Below are 22400 nucleotides of genomic sequence, written 5' to 3'. Positions count from 1 at the left end.
CACGTTCACAAGTCCGCTCACAAAACGGAGACATGCTGAAACGTGTGGATTTTGTGGATGCTATTCTACTACAATGCCGTTTTATGGATAATCTGCATTTTTGTTTTGAATATGAAGCCCAGATGACAAGTGGAGTTTTGATTCTGTTAATATATATATTTTTAAAAGAGGATTTGTCTTCCTAAAGATGATTTGGATCAAATGGAATAGTCGATGGTCCTCTGTGTGGTTCACTTTGCTGTTTATATTGTGTTCCTAATTTGCTTCTCTTTGATAGTATTATGGTAAGTACTGGGCATGTCTTGGCAGCACTCCTCTGATTAAGCAATCAATGGACCAATGTTGTTAAATGGTAATTACATAATTATTGCACAGGCTATTTGGTGATGGCGCTGACCATTAAAACAATAATGCAGTTGGTTAGGGGTTTTATTAAGGAAAAACATTCAATATATGAATTCTACCTCGACATGTAGGCTATATATCTACCAAGGATTTGGTTTTTCAAAAAATACATTAATCCAAATCTATGGCAGAATTACTCAAATTTAGTAATGCATAAAATATGTTTAACACAAATTCAGAGGTAACAGTCACTCAACACTCACTCTTACAGAAAAACCACATGATTTCACATGTGGAAAATCACATGATTTCACAATAAATTTCACATGTGAAATCATATGAAAACTGTGTTTATGGAACACTGTGATCACGTTTAATTTCATGTTATCACATGTTGCTTTACATGTTGTCATATGTTATCACATTAACTTCACATAAGATCACATGAAAACATGTGTTTTTGGAACACTTCAAGTGTTCACGTGAAAATCATGTGGTTTTTCAAAGGATAATGTGATAAAGAAAGAGGATAAAGAAATTATCATGTGAAAAGAAAACAACTCAAATCCCACAGAAAACCAGCAGCAAACCCATAATACATTCAGTGGAAGTACAGTATGTCTTGTTTGGATGGCTTCATTTCCTGTTGGAACAAAAACAATATTGTAAAAAATAATCCATGTATGTATTTCATAATCGTTATTTTCTTCTTGCTGTACAGTTTTACTCATTTATTCAGACACATTTATTCCACTGTGTTACCTGGGTAGTGTGTCAGTGTTGATTTCCCTGAAAAAACAAATGAAGAATTGAACGTTATGGTTCAATTTAATAGCAATGATTTTTTTTTTTTTTTGGTGTCCTAAACCGTTTATTACTAGTTTAACTAAAGTAATAATGTGTTTATAACATACATGTGTTGAATAAAATAAAAACTAAATTGTATGGCAATATTAACCATCAACCCCAATATTAAGCACCTTTATGTCTGATTTGGAATTTAGTGGTTCACTTTGAAGTTGCTCCACTAGGTGGTGGTATAGTTTACACCAAATTTCTCTCTCTCTCTCTCTCTCTCTCTCTCTCTCTCTCTCTCTCTCTCTCTCTCTCTCTCTCTCTCTCTCTCTCTCTCTCTCTCTCTCTCTCTCTCTCTCTCTCTCTCTCTCTCTCTCTCTCTCTCTCTCTCTCTCTCTCTCTCTCTCTCTCAGCTGTAGCCAATATCTAGCTAAAGCACAAACAAACTAGACCACCAGGCTAGGGTTGAGCTACTGCAGTGAACACTCTACTAATAGTAGTAACAGTAGACTACTCACTGCTGGGCCAGGATGAGGGGGATGCTGGTGCTGTCAGTCTGGAATGGTGGGGCCGTCTCCCCGGTGCGAACGTTGAACATGGACAGGGTGGAGAGGGGAGGGGGGACCCCACGACCCCCAGCCATGCTCCGCAGCTCACTGGTGTTACCATGGATGGTGTGGTGGTGGTAGAGCTGGATACTAAAGGAACAGACAGAGGGGAGGAAGGTTTATATACATTAGTCCAGTGTGGGGGTAATACTAAGCTTATCCTTGGCAAGTATCATAGTATAAAAGAATATTGGGTTTAGATATGTGGTATGGAAAGGTACGCACTCTGGTGTCTTTGCATCTCTTCTCTCACTGCAAATAAAAAACAAAACATGTTACATAACAATGAATAGTATTACAAAGTTGCTAAATTCAAAGATATTTCATAATTGAAGGTTGCTGCATTTGAACGTATTCAATAAGGTTTTCAGTAATAAGTTATAGCTGGTTGTTATTACTTAACAACATTAGCGGACTAATGCCAATCTCAGTGGAGTACAAAAAAAAGCATACACTCCCTCTCGTCTGCAGCACATGATGTAGGCCAGTAGGAGACACAGGATGATGGCCAGAGCCAGGGAGACGATCACAGTCACAATGTAGTCTGGCAGGAAGTCTCTGGGAGGGGGGGACTCAGGAGGGTCATAGACCCCCCCAGCATCCAGGATACCTGGGCCCATGGTGGGGGCAGGAGGGAGGACCACCGGTCCGGACAGATCAATCTATGTACAGTAGACACAGGGACGGTAGAGTAGGATTCATATTTAGGAGGGAGGGAATATAGGGTGGTGACCATGTTGATATACTATTTAATGTTATTTAAATGATTAAAATGTTTGTTCCCACCAATCTACACCTTGAGAATGAATTGCAAAAAACATGTTGGCAATGGCTTTGGATGTGTGTAGACAATCACATTTTATTAACTCACTCTCTTTACAAGAATTTGACATAATACCTGCAGCTGATTCATTTCATTGTTCATTCAGATAAATGACAATGTTGGTAATGTTATGTTTCCCCCAAAGTAATCTAATGACAAGAAAACAGATGTTTTGGATATACCAGTGCTTGTGGACTCACCAGTGTGGACTTGCACCAGGTGACACAGTTGCCTGGGTAGGAGCAGACCTTGCAGTCCCCAGGGATCTTGGCCCTGCCCCCGGCCTCACACTGTCTCCTGTGTTCAGCAGTCTGGAGCCTCAACAAGCACTCAGAGAAGTACTGGTCTGAACCAACCTTCACATACACCCTGGGACCCAATACATGACACTGGCTTAGTTAACAATGACTGTACTGTACCTACTGAATATTCTGTAATGTATCATGTACTAAAAACTTCAATAAAATATTCCCTTGATTTAAATTTCAGTTTGAGTTTGACCTCTTTCTTCCTGAAAATAAATGTGATATTAAAAATGCTGGTTGTTTTCTGATCATTTAAATGAAATCTTATGTTGCATGATTTGACTATTTTTGTTCAGATACATGTACGCTACAAGGCCTACTTGGGGAATGAATAGTGTGAATTCATGGTGTACTTCTCCTTCTGGTCTGGGATGCTCTCTGTTGAATGTTAGTAGAAGTGACAATTAGCGACAGATGAGATGTGACACTTCTTTACCCTTCGTAGTGTCCAGCCAGAGGCAGAGGGACACGGCCACCTCGGTCCAACGCAGACGTGATGTTGACAAAGTCCAGCCTGTCTGTCTTCCACATCCTCATCATATCCTGCCTGATCTCTTCCTGAACTGTAGAGGGCAGCACCTTCTCAATCTCCCTCAGTGGGATGAAGAACTCAGCCTGGTAGGGCATTCTCTTCACTGAAAGAAAAGCCAATGGGAGAAACAAATAAACCAGTATTCACTACGGTCACTGTGTGTATCTGAAATGGCACCCAATTCACTATATAGTGCACTACTTTTGACCAGGCCTCATAGGGCTCTGATCAAAGGTAGTGTGCACTATATGGGTCGTTCTACAGAAGTGGTGTAAATCGGGGGTTGAAAAAAAAATCACATTTGTATCCTATTTTAGCACACATGTCTTCCAACATATGTCAGATATACATATCTACTACTCACACACTGTTTGTATTGAATATTTGAAATATTTACCTGAATTCCTTACCACCCCACTAAATTTGTCACTGTTGAAACATAGTGTAAAAGTTGCAATAAAGGGAGATCCATGCACAGTAGTGATACTTTTTTATTAACCTTCTATTATAGATTAACAAAATAGTAAAAACATGATTTTTAAATTGAATTTAGAGAAATATCATTTCTATTGTTCTCTGTAAAATGTTCATTTTTGATTGTATGAATCTGAAACTTGTTAATTGATTGAATTACTTATGTATCTAATTAATTATGTTTTAAAATGTTTAAATTTACCTATCTTTATTTTGGCAAAATAACAGGCGTTTTGGTGTCAAATGTCAATCATAGAGATAAATAGACGGCTCTAGCTGGAACTAACTCGTTTTGGTATAGGCATTGCCATTGAGGGCTTCCACCATTTAAAAGTAGTCAACTGGGTGGAAAATCATATGGGTTGGGAGTGATCAGCCAATGATCAGAGCGCATTGTCTTCTTCAAATTGGGTTGCCTATGGTTTGTAAACCAAAGACTAAGGTAATATCCAGGAGCCAAGACCAATATTTATACCAAGACATTGGTCCCAAGATCCAGACCCAGACCCAGTGAGTTGAGACCATGACAAGTTAAAGAACGAATAGATCAAGAGTCCATGGGCCCTTTCTTCAATTGTAAGAAACTCAAGTAGAGTAAACTCGAGTACAGTACAGTACAGCACAGTACAGTAGAGCATAGTATAGTAGGGTACAGTAGAGTAGGTTACAGTACAGCAGATTACAGTACAGTACAATAGAGTACAGTACAGTATAGTAGAGCACAGTACAGTAGAGTACAGTAGAGCCCAGTAGCGTACAGTACAGCACAGTACAGTAGAGCACAGTACAGTAGAGTACAGTAGAACCCAGTAGAGCCCAGTAGAGTAGAGTAGAGTACAGTACAGTACAGTAGAGTACAGTACAGTATAGCACATTATAGACGTCTGTGTTTTGGCCAAATAGATGTAAATGTTTGGGCTCTTGGAGGGTTGAAGCCCCCTGCTGGCTATGCATCTCAATACTCTTCACTTTTTCCTGAAGTGTACACTTGTCCACATGGTGGTCCTCTGTAGCTCTGTTGGTAGAGTATAGTGCATGCAACTTTAAAATGGAGATAGCCTCGATGGCGCTGCCCGTGCTGTCACAGACTCCATAATGGCACAGATACAAAGATGAGACCTCTATACAGTGAGGGAAAAAAGTATTTGATCCCCTGCTGATTTTGTATGTTTGCCCACTGACAAAGAAATGATCAGTCTATAATTTTAATGGTAGGTTTATTTGAACAGTGAGAGACAGAATAACAAAAAAATATATATATAAAAAACACCTTAAAAAATGTTATAAATTGATTTGCATTTTAATGAGAGAAATAAGTATTTGACCCCCTCTCAATCAGAAAGATTTCTGGCTCCCAGGTGTCTTTTATACAGGTAGCGAGCTGAGATTAGGAGCACACTCTTATAGGGAGTGCTCCTAATCTCAGCTTGTTACCTGTATAAAAGACACCTGTCCACAGAAGCAATCAATCAGATTCCAAACTCTCCACCATGGCCAAGACCAAAGAGCTCTCCAAGGATGTCAGGGACAAGATTGTAGACCTACAAAAGGCTGGAATGGGCTACAAGACCATCGCCAAGCAGCTTGGTGAGAAGGTGACAACAGTTGGTGCGATTATTCGCAAATGGAAGAAACACAAAAGAACTGTCAATCTCCCTCGGACTGGGGCTCCATGCAAGATCTCATCTCGTGGAGTTGCAATGATCATGAGAATGGTGAGGAATCAGCCCAGAACTACACGGGAGGATCTTGTCAATGATCTCAAGGCAGCTGGGACCATAGTCACCAAGAAAACAATTGGTAACACACTACGCCGTGAAGGACTGAAATCCTGCAGCGCCCGCAAGGTCCCCCTGCTCAAAAAAGCACATATACAGGCCCGTCTGAAGTTTGCCAATGAACATCTGAATGATTCAGAGGAGAACTGGGTGAAAGTGTTGTGGTCAGATGAGACCAAAATGGAGCTCTTTGGCATCAACTCAACTCGCCGTGTTTGGAGGAGGAGGAATGCTGCCTATGACCCCAAGAACACCATCCCCACTGTCAAACATGGAGGTGGAAACATTATGCTTTGGGGGTGTTTTTCTGCTAAGGGGACAGGACAACTACACCGCATCAAAGGGACGATGGACGGGGCCATGTACCGTCAAATCTTGGGTGAGAACCTCCTTCCCTCAGCCAGGGCATTGAAAATGGGTAGTGGATGGGTATTCCTGCATGACATTGACCCAAACACACGGCCAAGGCAACAAAGGAGTGGCTCAAGAAGAAGCACATTAAGGTCCTGGAGTGGCCTAGCCAGTCTCCAGACCTTAATCCCATAGAAAATATGTGGAGGGAGCTGAAGGTTCGAGTTGCCAAACGTCAGCCTCGAAACCTTAATGACTTGGAGAAGATCTGCAAAGAGGAGTGGGACAAAATCCCTCCTGAGATGTGTGCAAACCTGGTGGCCAAGTACAAGAAACGTCTGACCTCTGTGATTGCCAACAAGGGTTTTGCCACCAAGTACTAAGTCATGTTTGCAGAGGGGTCAAATACTTATTTCCCTCATTAAAATGCAAATCAATTCATAACATTTTTGACATGCGTTTTTCAGGATTTTTTTGTTGTTATTCTGTCTCTCACTGTTCAAATAAACCTACCATTAAAATTATAGACTGATCATGTCTTTGTCAGTGGGCAAACGTACAAAATAAGCAGGGGATCAAATACTTTTTTCCCTCAATGTATATCTCTATGGTGTCAATTGTTTCGGTTGTAATGGTTTCAGTTCTGACAATTTTGGCTGATTTTGGACTTCAAAGAATCCCCATCGCTAACATATTGTATGTCTGGCTATCTTTCATTTGGACAGATGTACATCCCATCAAACATATACTTTAGTCCCAAAACCATACCTTACATATTTATTGATATACGAGATGTTCGGTAGTGACACTTCTTGAGAAATACATTAAGACTTACCAACTTGCTCACAAATTCTCATAGTGGAGAGGGGTGCAATCCCATCACCTGATATGTGTAGGGTTGTGGCTTAAGGCATATTCATTCTACAGTCTTTTAAAGTGTGTGTTTCTGTAGTGACATCAAAAGTGGGGACAGCATTTTTCAGAGAAAGATTTAAAAAACTAAACCACAGGAGGCTGCTGAGGGGAGAACTGCTCATAATAATGGGCAGAACTAAGCAAATGGAATGGCATCAAAAACCTGGACACCATGTGTTTGATACCATTCCATTGAATCCGCTCCAGTCATTAACAGGAGCCCAATGAAATAAACAAAACAAATAAGATCAGTATCTTTCAATGTAATAATAGAACAACTCAATATGTTCTATTGAAATAATAGTGTAAAAAAATAAACAATGAATTGCTTTATTTTCAAACATGAAGTTTAGGAGTGATGTATTGTTGTCTCTACCTTGCCCTTTGTGCTGTTGTCTGTGCCCAATAATGTTTGTACCATGTTTTGTGCTGCTACCATGTTGTGCTGCTGCCATGTTGTGTTGCTACCATGTTGTTGTCATGTTGTGTTGCAACCATGCTGTGTTGTCATGTGTTGCTGCCATGTTATGTTGTTGTCTTAGGTCTCTCTTTATGTCGTGTTGTGGTGTCTCTCTTCTTGTGATGTGTGTTTTGCCCTATATATATATATATTTTTTTTTTAATCCCAGCCCCGTCCCCGCAGGAGGCCTTTTGCCTTTTGATAGGCCGTCATTGTAAATAAGAATTTGTCCTTAACTGACTTGCCTAGTTAAATAAAGGTTAAGTAAAGATAAATAAAATAAAAAGGAGTCCGGTTTTGGGACAGCCACCTCTCAATATAAATAGGTGTATAAAGAACTCATTTATACTATATCAGTTGAACAACAGTTGAACAACATGTTTGTTATTGCCTTGGATTAAATTAGAACATATCATGATGTAAATAAATGTCCTATGTTTGGATACTTTTTTTGGGGTGGGACAGCAATTTACACCACTTCACAATTTACACCATATAGGGAATAGGGGGCCATTTCAGGGATGTAGCTCAGTTGGTAGAGCATGGCGTTTGCAACGCCAGGGTTGTGGGTTCGATTCCCACGGGGGGCCAGTATGAAAAAATAGAAATAATCTATGCTCTCACTAACTGTAAGTCGCTCTGGATAAGAGCGTCTGCTAAATGACGTAAATGTAAATGATTTCGAGCCTTGGTAAAAAAGTAGTGCCATTTTGGATGCAGCCACTGTGTTTAGACTCGATAGTATGGTGTTGTGTGTAATATATTATCTCCCATCACAGAATACATACCTGGAGGGTCAATCGTTATGATCAGTCTGTCTCTGAACGTGTCATAGCTCCGTTTGTTAGTCACTGTGATCTGAAATGGAAAGAGAAATGGAGAGATATTAAATATCTTATCTTTAGACCATTACAAGCTCCATACTGTGCCCATAAATATCCTTGATATTCATGCTTCAAATATGTTTAACATTTTTCTATGCAGAATCATACATATTTCAACCGAGATAAGTTATAAACTAGATCCTCATGGCAGTGTGTCTGTGTCCCAAATGGCACCCTACTCCCCAGCCTATCTCTGGTCAAACGTAGTGCACTATGTAGGGAATAGGGTGCTATTTGGGGCGCTACCTGTGTGTATCTCAGAGCACCACTAGTTGATGAGTCTGCACTGTGTACCTCTATCATACTCTTTCCCTGGGCCAGTGGGGTGCCGTAGAGGAAGCCGTTATCATAGTGGTGCCTCTGGGTAAATCGAAGCCAGCCAGGCAGGTCCGGGAAGGACTGCATGTTGCACTTAAACAGCATGGGATCATTGTAGACCCGCCCTGCTTTTCAGAATGGGAGAGTGGGAGAGAAGAGAGACGCATTACGGTTGTTGGTTGTATATCATTTGAGCCTTAGCGACACCTACCTGATGATACCCGCTGACTGTTGCATGAATGTCAGTTGTGACATAACAATACGTGTATTGAAGCTTTAAATGTAAAAATATGAAAAATTACAATCAACAACCAACATTTAAATATATTCCTTGGGAAGGCTTTACATTGTTTCTATGCCATTGTTTCTGTTAGATTATTGCTATTAGTAATCACAAGCTTCAACCCACTGGGCACAGACTGGTTAAATTGTGATGTGTCAATCTACGTGGAAAATACATTGGATTTAAAAAAAGTAATCAACTGTTGTTTTGAGGTTCAAATTTCAACCACAGGATTATGTCATCATGGTAACCAATTTTCTAAATAGACAAACCTTATTATGTTGAATTTGTACTTTTGAAACCATGTCAGATCTTCAACATAATATCCGCTATAAGAATACAATAGGCTGGACAGCACCTCCTACTGGAGAGTTGATCTATCTACAGTTATCCCTCCAGTCTCACATACAGGGTTTTAACCAAGCCCTACTTAGCTTTGATATTTTTCAATGATTATTACCAATGTGCTATCGTGGGAATATTTTTTGAGAAATCACCGCTTAATAGATTCACTGTTGCTATTGAAGTCATTCCAATGTGTAGGTTCAACAGAGCAAATTAAATTAAGACATACCTTATCAATCATATATCATCAATGATGCTATTTAGGCCTATATACTGTTGCATTTGGGAAGTCATCAACAGCTATTATTTAAATTCAGCCCAGGATTCAACTAAAAATAGACAATACATATAGGCCTAGGGTTTTAAGCTTTGGTTGATTTCAAATGGAATCTACAAGTTAATAATAAATATGTTGGATTCACATTTCCATCTTAACCAAAAATAAAAGTTAAATAATAGTATTAAATCAACTCAAACTGTATTTAAAGTATGATTTGATTTGATTTAGTCCTATTCTTTAATTTGTAGACAAACTGGAATTAAAACCAGGCTCAGTGGCACAGATGAAGCTGTCGAAGTATAAGATACATAGAAGATATGTTGACAACCAAACACAATTCAGTGATAACACATTAAGCTTGTTGTATTAAATAAACAAAATACCTGACATTGTATTCCCATTTGAACTTTAGTGTGCTTTTAAATGGTTGAAAGCACAGTGATAACACATTTAATTGACAACCAAACCAAAAATCAGACATTGTTTTTTAATTGGAATTTGGTTGTGCTTTTAGATGGTTGAAAGCATGATAACAAATTTGAATTCAACAAACTTTTGGCTGTCTTTTTGAGTGGGTGAAAATAGGATGGAATCTCATTGATTAATGTATCTACCAAATATTACCCATGTTGAAATGACGCGGTGTGCCCAGTGGGAAGTTATACTGTATACTAAGAGGTGACTTACTGTGATCTCAGCCTTACCATAGTGTTTCAGGAAGGGTTCAAATTCATTCTGGAAGGTCTCTCTCTGCAGCTCGAACACAAACAGCTGTCCCACAGGGGTATAAGCTTTGATGTCTGCCTCGACCACCAGTACACTGGCCACACAAACTGTGTACAAGTAGATAGGAGCACAAGTACCAAAGGATATCACTATTTGATAAGGAAAAGTTACATGAGGTTACAAATAACATGAAACTTGGACAGTGAACTGATTTGCACTTAAACACCATGTCCACACCATTACGCAGCCTTCTGGCGTACAACACAATCCTTGGCATAGCTGTTAAAATGATATTTTCTGTCATTTCACATAATGTCATATGACTTCAAAATTGTATATATACTGGCAGCACAATATGACTCCTCTTGTCAGACACCTATTTAATCACTGGTAAGTTCTCTAAAATATCCATCATAAAACACAAATTATATTTTCAATAGAAGAAGTGATCTTTGTCAATAAAAAAACCGCTTGTCAATGTTGTCATATTCACTATTATAAAGTCACAAATACTTAACCTTGCCTGTTAAAATAAATCTCCAGCCTGTCCAGTCTGCCATCTTGTTTTGAGCTGTGATTGACAGGGCCAAGAGGAAAGGAGGGCTGGGTCGCGCCCAGTCAGCCAGGCACTTCAGGGCTATTTCTGACCCACACACTACGCAGTAATAACTTCCTAAAGTGTGTGTGTACGTGTGTGTGTGTGTGTGTGTGTGTGTTTGTGTGTCTGTCTGGGTGAGTGTGTGTGTGTGCCTGCATGCCTGTAGGTTTGAGGTATAATAAAACACTAGCCGTGTAGTCTGCCTTCCATGTCTAAATGTGTCATGTTAACACTTTCCCCTAGTCTTTCACCCCTCCTATACAATGGTAGAGAAAACTATACTCAACAAAAATATAAACGCAACATGCAACAATTTGATTGATTTTACTGAGTTAAAGTTCATATGAGGAAATCAGTCAATTTAAATAAATAAATGAGGCCCTAATCTATGGATTTCACATGACTGGGAATACAGATATGCATCTGTTGGTCACAGATACATACAAAAAAATGGGCCTCACAATGGGCCTCAGAATCTCGTCACGGTATTTGTGTGCATTCAAATTGCCATCAATAAAATGTGTTCATTGTCCGTAGCTTATGCCTACCCATACTATAACCCCACCGCCACCATGGGGCACTCTGTTCACAACGTTGACATCAGCAAACCACTCGCCCACACGATGCCATACACGTGGTCTGCGGTTGTGAGGCCGGTTGGACATACTGCCAAATTCTCTAAAACGACATTCTCTAAAGCCGCCACAGCTTATGGTTGAGAAATTAACATTACATTCTCTGGCAACAGCTCTGGTGGACAGTCTTGCAGTCAGCATGCCAATTGCACGCTCCCTCAGAACTTGAGACATCTGTGGCATTGTGTTGTGTGACAAAACGGCACATTTTAGAATGGCCTTTTATTGGCCCCAGCACAAGGTGCACCTGTGTAATAATCATGCTGTTTAATCAGCTTCTTGATATGCCACACCTGTCAGGTGGATGGATTATCTTGGGAAAGGAGAAATGCTAACTAACAGGGATGTAAACAAATTTGTGCACAAAATTTGAGAGAAATAAGCTTTTTGTGCATATGGAAAATGTCTGGGATCTTTATTTCAGTTCATGAAACATGGCACCAACACTTTAAATGTTGCATTTATATTTTTGTTCAGTGTAGATTGCCAGTCATCATGTTCAATCAATCCTCTTAATTATCTGGCAATTGTGATTCCACAAAATGTATGTGGGGAGAATAAAAAAAAAAAAAAAAAAAAAATATATATATATATATATATATATATATATATATATATATATATAAGAACATCTATTAAATAGATTACTGTCACTCTACTGTATAATTTATACTACTTAAACACCCCGAAAATGTATCTTCTATGTTCTCTAAAAATGTAATTGCTGGTTGGTGGGCCTTTCTATATCATTCACACTGATATCACTGACTTTCCAGTGGCTTTCATGAATTAAATAAAAGATGTAGCTATGCTACTATATCTAGCCTACACCTTAGGCTATATAACCTTAGGCTATATCACCGATAATAAATAAATAAAAAGTAGACTAGGTCAGCCTTATGCTGCATTGAAAATGCCACTATGTATGCGTGAGGGAGTATGCATAACATGGCCTATCTCAATGGGAGTTCTGCTTCTTGGTTCCATATGTTGTAATTTCGGATAAAAACATTCCTGGTTGTTATGTTAACCTTTATCTGCCTATATATTATGAGATATAGCTCATTTACAGTCTTTATTCGTAGCTAGGGAAAATGCATTGGACGGACACGTTATGGAGCGCATTATTTAGATGCAGACTAAATGGCATACTCTACTCTACGCCCTCACAAGAATGTAAGAATGTAGGTTCTCACCGACTACTGGTAAAACATTGTATAACACATTATCATCAAACTTTTAGGCTAGACAGGAACTAGTGGATGCAGGAAGCGACGATATAAAACGGAGACATCATCATTGGACGCAGTAATCTGATGCATGCGTGTTTTGATTTCTTCAGGGTCCTAAAGTGCCCAAAATGTTCAGTGTAAAGTAGATTTCTGTTTATTTGGCTCGTCTACTTGATATCATAATTGTAATTATATAGAACTTGTGTATGGAGTAGGCCTTACACATATATTGATTATCACTAGGCTAATATTCAAGTACTAAAAACGTAGCGTGAACCCGACTAGTGCTATGACCCAGTTGCGCCCCATCCTCAGCAGCAGTCTGCTTTTACGCGAGCGAGGAGGACCCAGAAATCAGCAGTTCAGAAAATCAAGAGATCAAAATGATGCTGATGCTCTTGTAAAGGGATTAAACTGAATACATCTGTCGTCAGTGGAAAATCCAGTGTTCATTGGGTTACTGTTCCAGTTTTCTGCAGTGATGTTTTTGTAACCAGGGCATTTTTCTCCGGGTTTTTGGACAGGTTGGTGTTTTAATTACTAGCGAGTTAATGACTAATGAATGCATCGTTTTTCACCATAGGATTAGGCTACTGGATGCACGCGGCCTAAAACAATAACCGTTGTTTTTTTATTCTCTTCTGCTATTCAGTTCTAGTCGGCACATAGGTTCACCGTCTCCCCAACAGAATTGACTGTTGGTGAGAACGGACCGATTTGTGCTGACAACCGAGGAAGGGAAAGGGAGAAATGCCGTTGCTGAGCAGCCGCTGTGAAGCTTGACTGATCATGATGAAGACCGATACCTCATCTTCCAAGAGCACTGGCTCCGGTTCGACGCTGAGGAGCCCATCCCCGCACCGGAACGCATACGAAGCGGGGATGCAGGCGCTGAAGCCTGTGAAGGACAATGCTGCGAATGGCGATTATATGCAGGAAGGCCCCCGCGGCCGCCGGAGCTACGGCTCCAACGTGCACCGTATCAAGAACATGTTTCAGCAGATGCAAGGCCCAGGGAGCACATCTCCCGGCAGGGAGGGGGAGGGAGGGGAGGACCTGGAGAAGACTACTGAGAGGGTGCGTCTCTCCCTTCCCAGAGCCGGTAGCCTGAATGAGAATGTGGACCACAGCGCCTTGCTGAAGCTGGGATCCACTGTCTCAGAGCGGGTTAACCGGTTCGACCCCAATGCCAAAGCGGAGAACGGGCAGGCTCCCCGAGCCTCATCACCCAGCTACTCCAAGCTGCAGGAGACACGGAAGATCTTTGAACAACAGCAGGCGGCACAGCAGCTGGAGCTGGAAAATCAGGCCGCTGCCACCAACCGGGTCCTGCTGAAGACAGAGCGGACCTCTGGCCTGGGCTTCCATGATGGCAGGCTGGACGTGGTGGCGCGGTTCAACGGCAGCACAGAGTCCCTGGACAGCCTGGACACCACCGAGGCCGTGTCCCCCACCGTCTCCCAGCTCAGCGCTGTCTTCGAACGGGCCTCCGAGCTCCGCAACAACCTGCACCGCCTCTCCTCCACCCCTCCACTTCCCTCCCGGGGGGTCAGCACCAAGGTGGGGGTGCAGCTCAACTCCAAAATCATCTCCAAGAGGGCGAACCGTGCTTCTGCCCTCCCAACGGCCAGCCAGGAGGAGGAGGGTGGTGGGGGGCGTAGCCAGAGGGACCTGGATGGGCCTCCCAGAAGCCTCAGGGCTAAGGCTGCCCCCTCATCCTCCTCCACCTCCGATGGCCTGAACGGAGGGCAGAATGGAGGCCACAGTGGCCCGACACTCCCCGAGCCCAAAGAGGTCCGGGATAAGACTGGGACCCAGGCCAAAGCTGAAGGCCAGCATGAGGATCACTCTAGTGACCAGGAGCCCAGCAGCACCTTAGTGAAAGCTGACATCCACCACGTCTCTCTGGAGAATGGAGAGAACAGTACAGAGAGTGAGGCCCAGGTGAGGGAGACCTCTCCCAAGGGCACTAGCAGTGAGCGAGGGAGCCAGGGTGGTGATGGAGAGATGGGACAGGGGGGTACAGCGGAGGAGGGGGAAGAGAGGACTGTAAAGGAGGATCAGTCAGGGGGAGAACAGGTTGATATCAGAACGTACAGCGCAGTGGGGGAGGACTCTGGAGGGAGCCAGCAGGATGAGGATGAGGAGGATGAAGATGAGCCGTACGAGCCTGAGTCCAGCTGTCATGAGAAACCTGGGCTGCCTGAAGAGGAGGACCCTCCACCCAGCCGGAAGATCCGCTTCAGCACAGGGCCTATCAAGGTGAGCTCGCACTCTAATAGAATGCACATGGACACACACACACACACACGCTACACACCATTGCACTGCATTCAATTATATTTAACACTTCATAGGCTTCCATCTTTACAACCATTTCTTATGTAGTAGTGTGTCACTTTGGCACTACCACGGATTTCCTTCACGCCATACATTACTATATGCTTAGTCATTTTCCCCCCTTGCCTCTTCTCCCCCCTGCCCCCTCCCTCTGTGCCAGTAGCCCGGTCCCCAGCCAGTTGCCACTGCATGCCTGCATTCCCACTGTGCAGCTGACATGGCCCTGAAAGAACCACTCTGTAGATCCTTATCTGAAATGCAGTGGGAGCTAGGCTGGTTGGTGGTTGGTTCATGCCCATGTGCTTTAGTAAGTTACAGTACTTTACTACATGAGGAAGAAGTAATATTGATGATTTCTCTCTCCTCATGGTAGAGAAGTAGCCCTGATATGGCTGTAGCCTCCATTATCATGACTTCGCATACTTAATTGCCTGCTTATGGACCATATACTGTAGATGGGCTTCCCATTTTATTCAAACTCGTTAGGTAGGTTTATGCTACCAGAACATTCACACCTATCCCAATGGTCAATCTGCAACAGTTGTCTGGATTTCACAGAGAAGTGAACATTCACACATTTGCAATGTCTTTTCTACAAACAGATATGATATCGATATTGAATAAAAAAATGCAACTGATATTGATATAGATTTTCCATGTCGGTGCCCATCACAAATTATTATAGACAAAGACATACAGTACCAGTCAAAAGTTTGGACACACCTACTCATTCAAGGGTTTTTCTTTATTTTTACTATTTTCTACATTGTAGAATAATAGTGAAGACATCAAAACTATGAAATAACACATATGGAATCATGTAGATACCAAAAAAGTGTTAAACAAATCAAAATATATTTGAGATTTGAGATTCTTAAAAGTAGCCACCCTTTGCCTTGATGACAGCTTTGCACACTCTTGGCATTCTCTCAACCAGCTTCATGAGGTAGAATCTCAAATATAAAATATATTTTGATTTGTTTAACACTTTTTTGGTTACTACATGATTCCATATGTGTTATTTCATAGTTTTGATGTCTTCACTATTATTCTACATTGTAGAAAATAGTAAAAATAAAGAAAATCCCTGAAATGAGTAGGTGTGCCCAAACTTTTGACTGGTACTGTATGTTATTGTAGACACCATAATAAGATGTCTCTACTGACTGGGAAGTGTAATGATCCGAGAAGCAGCGTACGATTCTCTGCTACCCCAGCTCAGTCTCACTGCTCTGTCATGAGGTGTGTCCCAAATGGTAACCTATTCCCTATATAGCATACTACTTTTGATAAGGGCCTATAGGGCTCTGGTCAAAAATAGTGCACTGTAGGGAATGAGTTCTGGTCAAAAGTAGTGTACCATAAAGGGCAGGAGTACTCAAGTACTATTTGAGAAGGTCCGGTCACACAAATTTCCTAGGTGGCAAAGGTCCGGATGGATATTGTCATTTATCAGCATAGTAACAAACCCCCACCTCGCAACCCATGTGACCCCAAACTGTTCACACAACTCTTGTTGGCGGAGAGAATATGTTGCTGTTTTAAAGCTGATTTCCTGCAATTCTACGCATTTTTCCATGCATTATTTGTGTTTATATGATATTAAGGGTCGAAGCCCTGTTCTCTGCTACCCAAGTTCAGTCTCACTGCACTGCCCTGAGGTCTCCAGCATTAACATGGAGAGAGAGAGAGAGAGAGAGAGAAGCCCTAGCCCTGCCAAGTCAAGTGTGCGTTGACACTATTAAGTCCTACACTCACACATGCAGCGCCAGCTCAAGCAGCAACTGAAAGAGCTCTTGCAGCTATCATGACCATCCATGTTGAAAGTTCTCTCTCTCTCGAACAGAGTCGTGCATCGTCAAATTGTGTTTGACCAATGAAGCATACCCACTGGGCACACACTGGTTGAATCAATGGTGTTTCCACGTCATTTCACTGAAACGACGTTGAACCAAAGTGGAATAGACGTTGAATTGATGTCTGTGCCCAGTGGGTAGGCTATTTTTTAAGATATGTTGTATTATGATAACCCATAATTCCAGATCACTCCAGTAGAAGAAGTTGTGACCCTATGACACTATCAAAAAGAGAATGGAACTGTGACATCCTGTAATATCATGTTTTACATTTGCTCGCCATCTGCGTGGTGTGACAAAGCAGCAACAGCTCATTAGACCTAACACAGAGCAGAGTGGGTCTGTGCTGTGGGCTTGCCTTATGTACCCAACAGTAATAATAATAATAATGTATTGCATTTCTATAGCGCTTTTTATAACAGAAAGAAATCTCAAAGCGCTTTGTGGCTGACTGTCTCCCAGTCTTTTTGAAATGTTCAATTAGAGCTCGGACGGTAAACCGAAAATGATCGACACTGATCACTTATTGCAGGCATTTTGCTGATATCATTCATTACGATAAGTAGCCTATACTAGAGAAATGTGAAGTTTGAAATTAAATAAATTTGCTAATGTGGGGGATTGTTAATGGAATAATTGATGGCTACAACCATCAAACTAGTAGAAGTAGTTCAAAGGATAATAAAAAAACTGATGCACATTAATGTTATAATTTATTGTTCTATTTGTCGTTATCACATCAATTCAGGCAATTTATCGCAATATGGATTTTTGTCCATATCGCTCAGCTCTGTGTTCAAGAGATCTCAAAGCGCTTTGTAGCTGACTGTCGCACAGTCTTTTTGAAACGTTCAGTCTATTACTACTGTACCCAAAAGTGTCTGTCATCTGAAACAAACCCTCCCATCACACTGAAACAGTCTGTCACACTGTATCATAGTCTCTTTTGTTATTGAGATTGATGTGGGTATGCATGGGAGTCAGGGGGAGGGAGGTGAAATTGAAGGCCCTTTATTTGATGGCTAAAATGTCATGGTTTAATGACTGCCAGGACTTTGGTCACACAGTATTGTCACTAGCTTTTTTGTTGTTGCTGCTGAATCTCTGTCTCTGTCTCTGTGTCATTCTCTGTGTCTCTCTCTCGCTGTTTCTCTCTCTCACTGTCTCTCTATCTCTGTGTGTCTTTCTCTCTCTATGGTACAGGAAGTGCTCGTGCTTGTCCATTTTTTTGTGAATATTTCCCCCTCATCGTATCTGCGCTCTCTCTCTCACCCAGACGCCCACACATAGGAGTTGTTGTGGTGACAGCCGCTGGGGTCTGTGTCAAATGTATCTTTTTTTTTCTCTTCTCAAACTGGCACAAACAGCATCGCTGGGGTAAAGTTCAGTTCACACTACTGGCTTTGTTCACTCTTTCTAACACCCTCCTTTCTCTCTCTTTCTCTCACTCCCTCTCTTTTTTCTCTCTCCATCTGTCACCATTCTCCTCCTTTTTTTTGATAAGTTGATAAAAATAGCAGCATTGTAATCACCACAGACAGGCCTCTCCTTTGGGGCTGTCTGCTTGTTTTAAACACAGGAACCTGCTCTCCGGCTCCTCATTTCTTATTTGGTTGTCCTTACTCTGTATTTCCTGTTTTTACATCACTGCTATTTCATAACTGTTCTCTCCTATTCTCCTGGTACAAGATGCTTTGAATTATTGATCCAAATGTTGATTGGGAGATTTTAGTATATATATATATATATATACACACACTACCGGTCAAAAGTTTTAGAACACCTACTCATTCAAGGGTTTTTCTTTATTTTTACTATTTTCTACATTGTAAAATAATAGTGAAGACATCAAAACTATGAAATAACACATATGGAATCATGTAGTAACCAAAAAACATATTTTATATTCTTCAAATAGCCAGCTTAACCTGCTGGAATGCTTTTCCAATGGTCTTGAATGAGTTCCCACATATTTTTTTTTATTTAACCTTTATTTAACTAGGCAAGTCAGTTAAGAACAAATTCTTATTTACAATGATGGCCTACACCGGCCAAACCCGGACGATGCTGGGCCAATTGTGCGTTGCCCTATGGGACTCCCAATCACGGCCGGTTGTGATACAGCCTGGAATCGAACCAGGGGGTCTGTAGTGACGCCTCAAGCACTGAGATGCAGTGCCTTAGACCGCTGCGCCACTCGGGAGCCCATATGCTGAGCACTTGTTGGCTGCTTTTCCGTCACTCTGCAGTCCGACTCATCCCTAACCATCTCAATTTGGTTGAGGTCTGGTGATTGTGGAGGCCAGGTCATCTGATGCAGAACTCCATCACTCTCCTTCTTGGTAAAATAGCCCTTACACAGCCTGGGGGTGTGTTGGGTCATTGTCCTGTTGAAAAACAAATGATAGTCCCAATAAGCTCAAACCAGATGGGATGGCGTATCGCTGCAGAATGCTGTGGTAGCCATACTGGTTAAGTGTGCCTTGAATTCTAAATAAATCACAGACAGTGTCACCAGCAAAGCACCCCCACACCATAACACCTCCTCCTCCATGCTTTACGGTGGGAAATACACATGCGGAGATCATCCGTTCACCCACACCGCGTCTCACAAAGACACAGCGGTTGGAACCAAAAATCTCCAATTTGACTCAAGACCAAAGGACACATTTCCACCGGTCTAATGTCCATTGCTCGTGTTTCTTGGTCCAAGCAAGTCTCTTCTTCGTATTGGTGTCCTTTAGTAGTGGCTTCTTTGCAGCAATTCGACCATAAAGGCCTGATTCACACAGTCTCCTCTGAATAGTTGATGTTGAGATGTGTCTGGTACTTGAACTCTGAAGCATTTATTTGGGCTGCAATTTCTGAGGCTGGTAACTCTAATGAACTTATCCTCTGCAGCAGAGGTAACTCTGGGTCTTCCATTCCTGTGGCGGTCCTCATGAGAGCCAGTTTCATCATAGCGCTTGATGGTTTTTGCAACTGCTCTTGAAGAAACTTTCAAAGTTCTTGAAATGTTCCGTATTGACTGATCTTCATGTCTTAAAGTAATGATGGACTGTCGTTTCTCTTTGCTTATTTGAGCTGTTCTTGCCATAATATGGACTTGGTCTTTTACCAAATAGGGCTATCTTCTGTATACCCCCCCTACCTTGTCACAACACAACTGATTGGCTCAAATGCATTAAGAAGGAAAGAAATTCCACAAATTAACATTTAAGAAGGCACACCTGTTAATTGAAATGCATTCCAGGTGACTACCTCATGAAGCTGGTTGAGAGAATGCCAAGAGTGTGCAAAGCTGTCATCAAGGCAAAGGGTGGCTATTTGAATAATCTCAAATATAAAATATATTTTGATTTGTTTAACACTTTTTTGGTTACTACATGATTCCATATGTGTTATTTCAGAGTTTTGATATCTTCAATATTATTCTACAATGTAGAAAATAGTAAAAATAAAGAAAAACCCTTGAATGAGTAGGCATTCTAAAACTTTTGACTGGTAGTGTATATTTTTGATAATCTCTGAATTTGTACCATGTGTGTAGAAAAAACTAATCTGCATCTTTCACTCTTTCAACCAAGGACAGAATTCACCTTTCTCCCTATTCAACTATCGTCCCTCCATTCTTCCCCAGTCCTCTCTCTCTGATGAATATCTGCAGCCTACACAGTGACAGCACATAATAGTCAGAGCTAGCTTCAGTCATGAATACACATCTGCTTTTTTTTACACTGTCTGCAAATAAAGAATACAAAAATAGTATTTGATGTGATTATAGCCCAGTAGACTTTGTTGACTAGATATTGAAATGGGTTGAAAACACATTTAGCAGGTAGAAATTGTAGTATGTTTGCAAGCATTAGTAAAATGGAGGGTTTTTATTTGGACCACAAGGGAAGCCACGGAGATGTAATGCATCACAATGTGGCAGGTATCATAAAACTGTCCTTATCAGTGAATCTATTGGCCAGTCACACATTGCCCATGAGAAGGGGAGGACCAGACAGATTATCAGCAAGGTCATTCTGTCCCACTTTTCTGGCTGGGCTGCACCATATTATACAGTCTATGGGCTGCACCATATTATACAGTCTATGGGCTGCACCATATTATACAGTCTATGGGCTGCACCATATTATACAGTCTATGGGCTGCACCATATTATACAGTCTATGGGCTGCACCATATTATACAGTCTATGGGCTGCACCATATTATACAGTCTATGGGCTGCACCATATTATACAGTCTATGGGCTGCACCATATTATACAGACTATGGGCTGCACCATATTATGCAGTCTATGGGCTGCACCATATTATACAGTCTATTGGCTGCACCATATTAAGCAGTCTATGGGCTGCACCATATTATACAGTCTATGCCTCTATGGGCTGCACCACCCAACTTAATGCACACAACAGTACAGTCCTGCTGCATGCAGCCTCTGTGTGTTGTTTCTGTATGTGAAGCTAGGGCTGTGGCGGTCATGATATTTTGTCAGCTGGTGATTGTCAAGCAAATAACTGCCGGTCTCACAGTAATTGACCGTTAATTAACATAAACACATTTAGCATCTCCTGGCTTCCACGCATAGTCTACAAGCCACTGATGCAGACCTTTGGAACATCTACAAAAATGTAGTATATTTCAGAAGAACAGAATAGCAAATCAAATCAAATTGTATTTGCCACATGCGCCGAATACAACAGGTGTAGACCTTACAGTGAAATGCTTACTTACAAGCCCTTAACCAACAATGCAGTTTTAAGAAAATAAAAAAAGTGTTAAGTAAAAAATAGAATAACAGTAGGGAGGATATATATACAGTGAGGGAAAAAAGTATTTGATCCCCTGCTGATTTTGTACGTTTGCCCACTGACAAAGAAATGATCAGTCTATAATTTTAATGGTAGGTTTATTTGAACAGTGAGAGACAGAATAACAACAACAAAATCCAGAAAAACGCATGTCAAAATGCTATCAATTGATTTGCATTTTAATGAGGGAAATAAGTATTTGACCCCCTCTCAATCAGAAAGATTTCTGGCTCCCAGGTGTCTTTTATACAGGTAACAAGCTGAGATTAGGAGCACACTCTTAAAGGGAGTGCTCCTAATCTCAGTTTGTTACCTGTATAAAAGACACCTGTCCACAGAAGCAATCAATCAATCAGATTCCAAACTCTCCACCATGGCCAAGACCAAAGAGCTCTCAAGGCTGGAATGGGCTACAAGACCATCGCCAAGCAGCTTGGTGAGAAGGTGACAACAGTTGGTGCGATTATTCGCAAATGGAAGAAACACAAAAGAACTGTCAATCTCCCTCGGCCTGGGGCTCCATACAAGATCTCACCTCGTGGAGTTGCAATGATCATGAGAACGGTGAGGAATCAGACAAGAACTACATGGGAGGATCTTGTCAATGATCTCAAGGCAGCTGGGACCATAGTCACCAAGAAAACAATTGGTAACACACTACGCCGTGAAGGACTGAAATCCTGCAGCGCCCG

General features: G+C 41.4%; 2 protein-coding genes across 2 annotated transcripts in view; one reads left to right on the top strand and one right to left on the bottom strand.

The window, feature by feature from the left end:
* Positions 1–1103: 1103 nt before the first annotated feature.
* Positions 1104–10782, bottom strand: sgca (sarcoglycan, alpha; the record flags this gene model as incomplete). Its single annotated transcript, XM_084141412.1, has 10 exons — positions 1104–1134; positions 1659–1838; positions 1974–2000; positions 2202–2410; positions 2772–2940; positions 3313–3511; positions 8175–8244; positions 8565–8713; positions 10201–10329; positions 10746–10782. 10 exons carry the CDS (start codon positions 10780–10782, stop codon positions 1104–1106), a joined length of 1200 nt encoding a protein of 399 aa, XP_083997538.1.
* Positions 10783–13476: 2694 nt separating this feature from the next.
* LOC311100461 (neurabin-2-like) overlaps positions 13477–22400 on the top strand; it is a gene marked incomplete at both ends in the record, with an annotated part of 30191 nt that continues 21267 nt past the window's right edge. The window contains one exon of the mRNA XM_084141381.1: positions 13477–14949. Coding sequence (XP_083997507.1) covers positions 13477–14949 — 1473 coding nt within the window. The remainder of the gene's footprint in view (positions 14950–22400) is intronic.

This window comes from Coregonus lavaretus, assembly GCF_964263955.1.
Source record: "Coregonus lavaretus genome assembly, chromosome: 25".
In the NCBI taxonomy this organism is placed as follows: Eukaryota; Metazoa; Chordata; class Actinopteri; order Salmoniformes; family Salmonidae; genus Coregonus; species Coregonus lavaretus.
The sequence above is the reverse complement of the archived record's forward strand: the minus strand, read 5'-3'. Positions and strand labels throughout refer to the sequence as shown.